At 40.9% G+C, this 8,413-nt stretch overlaps 1 protein-coding gene across 1 annotated transcript; it reads left to right on the top strand.

Annotated features, from left to right (window-relative positions):
* Positions 1-1,771: 1,771 nt before the first annotated feature.
* On the top strand, positions 1,772-7,712 carry LOC117474945 (substance-P receptor-like; the record flags this gene model as incomplete). Its single annotated transcript, XM_034120980.1, has 5 exons — positions 1,772-1,993; positions 2,885-3,060; positions 3,242-3,436; positions 5,268-5,418; positions 7,464-7,712. Coding segments are annotated over exons 1-5 (993 nt in total), but the record flags the coding sequence as incomplete, so codon positions are not given.
* Positions 7,713-8,413: the final 701 nt, after the last annotated feature.

Raw genomic sequence — 8,413 nt, 5'->3', positions numbered from 1 at the left:
CCTCTCCTGCTGATGTTCAGGTGTATATCAGTATGTAGTGTCTCTACTTTAAAGAGTCCTCATAGCGTGTTATAAAACATGTAAAAAACTCTTACCTGTATATCACATTATATAAACCAGTGTGATCAGATTAACTCAAAGTGATGCAGCACTTAATCCCCATCCAAGGTATATTATGATGCGTTCAGGGTCACAGTTATTTCCAATATCTGATAATATCTGCCAGAGAAGACCAATCAGTGTGTGTGTGTGTGTGTGTGTGTGTGTGTGTGTGTGTGTGTGTGTGTGTGTGTGTGTGTGTGTGTGTGTGTGTGTGTGTGTGTGTGTGTGTGTGTGTGTGTGTGATCAGTTGATTCTGTAAGGCAAACATTCATATTTTACTAATCTGTCTTGCACACATAACAAATGGATGTAATGCATACAAAAGCCTGTACATAGCTCATCATGACCGTATTGTGGACATTGTGTCTGATGCTGTACAAAACATCTTACCATCTAGTGCAGAAATACAAGCACACTAGAGTGCTACCAGAATGGTTTGGTTTTACCAATGATGTCTTTGATAATACCCCAAATACACCTGATGTTGTTTTTGTTGACACCAACCACAAGGAGGTGCTAATCTTAGAAGTAGGATGTGCCTTTGACCTGTACATGCTTTCCAGGACAAGTATATCAAATACCAACCACTGCTCGATGTGATAACCAGCTTTGGGTACAAGTGTAGATATAGTATACTCATATTAGGAAGTCTTGGCCATGTAAATAAAAGCACCATGATTGGTCTGAGAATTGTCAAAGAGAAAAGCCAAACAAATGGCCAAATATTGCTCTGTCTCAGCTTTTATTGGCAGCTTAGCCGTGTGGAGAAGGAGGTGCTATGTGTTCCCTTAAGTGTTCTGTGCTGCTTAGCCGTGTGAGAGAAGGAGGTGCTATGTGTTCCCTTAAGTGTTCTGTGCTGCTTAGCCGTGTGGAGAAGGAGGTGCTATGTGTTCCCTTAAGTGTTCTGTGCTGCTTAGCCGTGTGGAGAAGGAGGTGCTATGTGTTCCCTTAAGTGCTCTGTGCTGCTTAGCCCCGATATATTTGATTCTCTGTCTATGTAATATAATTTGTGGAACCAAATAAAGTATTCAAATGTGTGTGTGTGTGTGTGTGTGTATCAGTTGATTCTGTAAGGCAAACATTCATATTTGACTAATTTGTCCATAACGAAAACACCATCGTACCGTAGTACATTTATTCTGGAACTGTATTAACGTACAATGTTGCACTTGAATACTCCCATACACTCCTTCATACATCTCTGCCACATGTCAGTGGGAAACAGTGTACATGTCACTCCTCTGCATTTATTTCATATATAGTTTTAGTTAGTACCGTAGTTATTATACAAATTGAAATTAAGATTATACAGACTCAATTACAAATGCTTTTTATTGTTTTGATCGTTCCAATATCTGATCATATCTGCCAGAGAAGACCAATCGTGTTTATAGGGGGGGCTGTGTGTGTGTGTGTGTGTGTGTGTGTGTGTGTGTGTGTGTGTGTGTGTGTGTGTGTGAAACCCCCTGAATAACGTCAACGCTTGGAGAGCCGCGTCGTGCGTTTTGGTGCCGTGCGTAAAGACGGTTCCAACGGAAGATGTGCGCTTTTGATGAGCTTTTTCTCCACATTTGCTGCTCCTTTTTTTTTCTCCCTAAAGAGTGATCCGTGACAGTAACAGGACACTCGATCTATTTATAACTCTCACAACAAGCCCTGGAATTGAAACATGGACCCTCTGTTCAACACCACGGAGTTTAACGGCACCGGGAATAACAGCTCCGGTAACGGCAGCGACGGGTTGAACCAGTTCGTGCAGCCGGTGTGGCAGATCGCTCTGTGGGGGGTGCTGTACTGCAGCATGGTGGCGGTGTCCGTGGTGGGAAACATGGTGGTCATCTGGATCATTCTGGCACACAAACGCATGAGGACCGTCACCAACTACTTTCTGGTGAGGGACGTGTTAAGGGGTTTCTAAATTGTGTTCCCATTCAGATTGGTTGACATTAAAGGAATATATTTATTGTTGTATAGATTGTATAATCTTTATCTCCAAATCTAAATATTTGAGAGGCTGAAATCGGATTTTCCTGACATTTTCCATGAAACATCACCACCAGATGTCCATCCCAGTCTTTCAATGTCTTCAGATGCATTATGTGTATATACAATACAATACATTATTTACCCATGTGGGATATTAACCTCTTATATAAGTAATATATAGTAAAATAATATGCAAAATCACATTTTTCTAAATTGTACCTCGCTCCGAAGCACTTTGAGCTGATTGTATAACAAGTGCCTTAGTAAACAAAGTTAAGTTCATGTATTGGCTTTTTTTGATCAAAATGTGATTGTAGTTCGTTGTAAACCTTACCACGGTACTTAGGAGACGTAATTTGTGTCTGAACAACGTTTTGTTCATGAGTTATTGATCCATGAAATCCGAATCTGCCAATATCGTTCCAACTTTACTGAACTACAAAAGTTAACCTGTCTTTTCTCTACCTATGAGTTCTTTAAATGGCCTCCCATGTGCTGTTAAAGGTCTTAAAAAGTATTTGATTTAACTTATATCTTAATAATGTAACCTGCAGAAACCCTGGTTATGGTTGCATGTGGTACAAGTAGAAATACACAACACATGAATACTAATTATCGAACAAAATGATGCATATTATCGTGATTTGACTTCAGTGTGAATATCACAGAATGCTTTTCTCCTGCAGTTTGCATTCATTGGAGGTCTTTGCATCGTGAGTTTCCCTCCGCGTGCAGAGAGGGGTTTTAAATCTCCAGAGACAGGAATATAAGATATATCTGTACTACCTTCCTGCAGGTGAACCTTGCGTTTGCAGAAGCCTCCATGTCTGCCTTCAACACGGTGATCAACTTCACGTACGCCGTGCACAACGAGTGGTACTTCGGTCCGATCTACTGCCGCTTCCACAACTTCTTCCCCATCGCTGCCATCTTCGCCAGCATCTACTCCATGACGGCCATCGCTCTGGACAGGTGTGTGTGTGTGTCAGTGTCTGTGTCAGTGTGTGTGTGTTTATTTGCACGTTGTTGGCATACACAGTATGTTTTGTGTTTTTATTTGTATATTTGTTCTGTTATAACGCCTTCTTCTTCATGTGTTTTGGAACATTTGTGTTTTAATATTTGGGTTAACCTCCCTCCTCTCCTCTCTCAGGTACATGGCGATCATCCGGCCCCTGCAGCAGAGGCTCAGCTCCACAGAGACCCGGATGGTGGTCCTGGTGATCTGGACCCTGGCTCTGCTGCTGGCCTTCCCTCAGTACCACTTCTCCTCCATCGCCGCGCTGCCCGGACGCACCGTCTGCTACATCGACTGGCCCGAGTACAGCAGCCTGGACTTCAGGAAGCTGTGAGTACCTGAGGTGCAAAGGAGCTGTGCACCGTGCAGGGTGACTGACAGCTGCTCCACGGTGAAAATCACATCTTATAGGAGCCGCATTTAAAGGTCACCTATTATGCAGGATACACTTCCTCATGTCTCTTCTACATCAACATGTGTCCCCTCTTCTTCATGTCTCTTCTACTTCAACATGTGTCCCCTCTTCTTCATGTCTCTTCTACATCAACATGTGTCCCCTCTTCTTCATGTCTCTTCTACATCAACATGTGTCCCCTCTTCTTCATGTCTCTTCTACATCAACATGTGTCCCCTCTTCTTCATGTCTCTTCTACATCAACATGTGTCACCTCTTCTTCATGTCTCTTCTACATCAACATGTGTCCCCTCTTCTTCATGTCTCTTCTACATCAACATGTGTCCCCTCTTCTTCATGTCTCTTCTTCATCAACATGTGTCCCCTCTTCTTCATGTCTCTTCTACATCAACATGTGTCCCCTCTTCTTCATGTCTCTTCTACATCAACATGTGTCCCCTCTTCATCACGTCTCTTCTACATCAACATGTGTCCCCTCTTCTTCACGTCTCTTCTACATCAACATGTGTCCCCTCTTCTTCATGTCTCTTCTTCATCAACATGTGTCCCCTCTTCTTCATGTCTCTTCTTCATCAACATGTGTCCCCTCTTCTTCATGTCTCTTCTTCATCAACATGTGTCCCCTCTTCTTCATGTCTCTTCCACATCAACATGTGTCCCCTCTTCTTCATGTCTCTTCTTCATCAGCATGTGTCCCCTCTTCTTCATGTCTCTTCTTCATCAGCATGTGTCCCCTCTTCTTCATGTCTCTTCTACATCAGCATGTGTCCCCTCTTCTTCATGTCTCTTCTTCATCAACATGTGTCCCCTCTTCTTCATGTCTCTTCTTCATCAACATGTGTCCCCTCTTCTTCATGTCTCTTCTTCATCAACATGTGTCCCCTCTTCTTCATGTCTCTTCTTCATCAACATGTGTCCCCTCTTCTTCATGTCTCTTCTTCATCACCATGTGTCCCCTCTGTGGAAAGAGACTCTGAAAGTTTCAGGAACAAAGATTCTCTCTCTTTTTGATCCATTTATATAAAAACCTGTCTGAAAATGAGCTGATCAGATTTTGGCCACTTTATGATGTCATAACGATGTTTTGTCTTGTGTAACCATTAGCCAATCAGCAACCAAGGTAACCCCCCCCCCCCCCCCCCCCCCTTATCACCTGAATCTCCTCCTAGAGCACCATTGAGTTCTTTGTAACCAAATCTCTCTCAGAGGGGCGTGGGGAGGGGCTCCTTATTTTCATCCAAAGTAACAGACAGAGAATCAGCACTTTGGAAACAGGGCTGAAACAGAGGGGATTATGGGTAATGCTGCAATGATCTGTTTGGGGTTTCAGCCAATCAGAGACAGGCTCTGGATATATCTGAGACCTGTCATATATTGATGAAGAACAGTATAATAGGGGACCTTTAAGTCATTTATCTATTGCAGCAAGAGGTGCACCTTGCTCAGGTGTTGAGGGCGGGGCTAAAGTGTTAAGTTGGAGGTACTTAGTGTGAGCGCAGCCTTTGTCTCAGTGAAACAGATTAATGGGATTTGCTGCTAAAGTTTAAGCTACAAGTTGATATTATTTTCGTATTTTGTTTTTTTGGCGATAAACGTTCAAGATCAATCTATCAAAACGTCCAGTGGATTTTTTACCCAAGCTGTGAGTCTGACACTTTTTGGAATAAGGAGTTATAAGACAAACTGATAGGATTTTGGCCCACTACACATCACATGAATAATAAATGTTCCCCCCTCAAATCCCAGATACTACGTGTGTGTGACAGTCCTGATCTACTTCCTGCCGCTTTGCATCATGGGATGTGCGTACACCATCGTGGGCGTCACCCTCTGGGCGAGCGAGATCCCCGGAGACTCGTCCCAACGCTACAAAGAACAGCTGATCGCAAAACGCAAGGTGAAGCATCATTTAATCCCCACGTGAAAACAAAGGATTATTTTAAATCAGTGTTTCTGTGTGTGTCAGGTGGCAGAGAGGGCAAGAGTACATACATCCTTTACTCAAGTAGAAGTACACATACTCGTGTTTAAAAGTACTCGGGTGAAAGTAGAAGTACTGACTAAACTTCTTCACTCAAGTAAAAGTAAAGAGGGCTTTGAAATGTACTTCAGTAAAAAGTACCCATAACTAGCAGCTGTTTTAAAGAGTACCTGACCTCCCTTTATATTAATAGAACAATAATGTCATTGTTAGCTAATGAATGTTTCCATGCTGAACAACGGCAACATGACAACGTTTCCATTGGTCCCTCTTCTTTAGAGAAGACCAGGAAATGATGGATACACGGATCGTGTTCAAATCAATAGGCACGCAATGACTCTAAATAATAATGATCACGCCACCAAACACACATTCAAACTAAAGGAACCAGCCTGTTTGGGAAATGAGAGAAGTAGAAAGTACAGGTATTTGGGTTCAACATGTAAGAAGTAGAAAGTACAGGTATTTGTGTTCAACATGTAAGAAGTAGAAAGTACAGGTATTTGGGTTCAACATGTAAGAAGTAGAAAGTACAGGTATTTGTGTTCAACATGTAAGAAGTAGAAAGTACAGGTATTTGGGTTCAACATGTAAGAAGTAGAAAGTACAGGTATTTGTGTTCAACATGTAAGAAGTAGAAAGTACAGGTATTTGGGTTCAACATGTAAGAAGTAGAAAGTACAGGTATTTGGGTTCAACATGTAAGAAGTAGAAAGTACAGGTATTTGTGTTCAACATGTAAGAAGTAGAAAGTACAGGTATTTGGGTTCAAAATGTAAGAAGTAGAAAGTACAGGTATTTGTGTTCAACATGTAAGAAGTAGAAAGTACAGGTATTTGTGTTCAACATGTAAGAAGTAGAAAGTACAGGTATTTGGGTTCAACATGTAAGTAAGTAGAAAGTACAGGTATTTGTGTTCAACATGTAAGAAGTAAAAGTACAGGTATTTGTGTTCAAAATGTAAGAAGTAGAAAGTACAGGTATTTGGGTTCAAAATGTAAGAAGTAGAAAGTACAGGTATTTGTGTTCAACATGTAAGAAGTAGAAAGTACAGGTATTTGTGTTCAACATGGAAGAAGTAGAAAGTTCAGGTATTTGTGTTCAACATGTAAGAAGTAGAAAGTACAGGTATTTGTGTTCAACATGTAAGAAGTAGAAAGTACAGGTATTTGTGTTCAAATGTAGAAGTAGAAAGTACAGGTATTTGTGTTCAACATGTAAGAAGTAGAAAGTTCAGGTATTTGTGTTCAACATGTAAGAAGTAGAAAGTACAGGTATTTGTGTTCAACATGTAAGAAGTAGAAAGTACAGGTATTTGGGTTCAACATGTAAGAAGTAGAAAGTACAGGTATTTGTGTTCAACATGTAAGAAGTAGAAAGTACAGGTATTTGGGTCTAAAATGTAAGAAGTAGAAAGTACAGGTATTTGTGTTCAACATGTAAGAAGTAGAAAGTACAGGTATTTGGGTTCAAAATGTAAGAAGTAGAAAGTACAGGTATTTGTGTTCAACATGTAAGAAGTAGAAAGTACAGGTATTTGTGTTCAAAATGTAAGAAGTAGAAAGTACAGGTATTTGGGTTCAAACATGTAAGAAGTAGAAAGTACAGGTATTTGTGTTCAACATGTAAGAAGTAGAAAGTACAGGTATTGTGTTCAACATGTAAGAAGTAGAAAGTACAGGTATTTGTGTTCAAAATGTAAGAAGTAGAAAGTACAGGTATTTGTGTTCAACATGTAAGAAGTAGAAAGTACAGGTATTTGTGTTCAAAATGTAAGAAGTAGAAAGTACAGGTATTTGAGTTCAACATGTAAGAAGTAGAAAGTACAGGTATTTGGGTTCAAAATGTAAGAAGTCAAAGTAAAAAGTCGTCAGAAAAACAAGTAGTGGAGTAAAGTACTGATACCAGAAGAATGTACTTAAGTACAGTAACGTAGTATTTGTACTCCCCCCCTCTGTCAGGTGGTGAAGATGATGATGGTGGTGGTGTGTACCTTCGCTCTCTGCTGGCTCCCCTACCACGTCTACTTCCTGCTCCACGAGTTCTTCCCCGAACTCTTCGAGCAGCGCTACATCCAGCAGGTGTACCTGGGCGTCATGTGGCTGGCCATGAGCTCCACCATGTACAACCCCATCATCTACTACTGCCTCAACAGCAGGTGGGAGCTTCACCTGCTGTCAACCATCCTGTTAAACATCTGCTCAAAGATTGTTGGTCAACCCTGTCAGAGACTTTATGACTCAGCATACCATAATGTTGGGAAAATCCTGAATGTCCTCTTCCAATATGAGAGTACACATGATAACAAAGGTATCCCAACTGTAGCTGTGAACATGACAGGATGTATGATTACCTAGAAGAGCATCAGGACTGTTTGAGGCATATGATAGCTATGTGATTAACATGATGATTCAGCCTCTATGGAGATAGACATATGACAAGCATGCTCATTTCTGACGTGGAGCTAATCTGAAGTAAACATTGAATACTTGCTTTCTATTCCTCCATCTTGTGACCTGTGTAACTCCCTCTCTTGGATATCAGCATGTGAAGGACACTGTTCAGGAACTAGTTTGATGCTCTGTATGTGATGACTACTTCCATTCTGGAGAGGATCACAAATACATGGATCCTGAGATTGAAGCTCAAGCCGGTGACTAGTGATATTTTTCTAGTAGTAGTAGTAGTTGTATTAATAGTTGTATGAGTAGTAGTGGTGTTAGTAGTAGTAGTATTTGTTGTACTTGTAGTTGATGTTTTACTAGTAGTAGTAGTAGTAGTAGTAGTAGTAGTAGTAGTGTAGTAGTAGTAGTAGTAGTAGTAGTAGTAGTAGTAGTAGTAGTAGTAGTAGTAGTAGTAGTAGTAGGTAGTAGTAGTAGTAGTGGTAGTAGTAGGTAGTAGTAGTAGTAGT

This window comes from Trematomus bernacchii, unplaced genomic scaffold (genome assembly GCF_902827165.1).
Source record: "Trematomus bernacchii unplaced genomic scaffold, fTreBer1.1, whole genome shotgun sequence".
In the NCBI taxonomy this organism is placed as follows: domain Eukaryota; kingdom Metazoa; phylum Chordata; class Actinopteri; order Perciformes; family Nototheniidae; genus Trematomus; species Trematomus bernacchii.
This window is presented reverse-complemented; position numbering and strand designations above follow the sequence as displayed.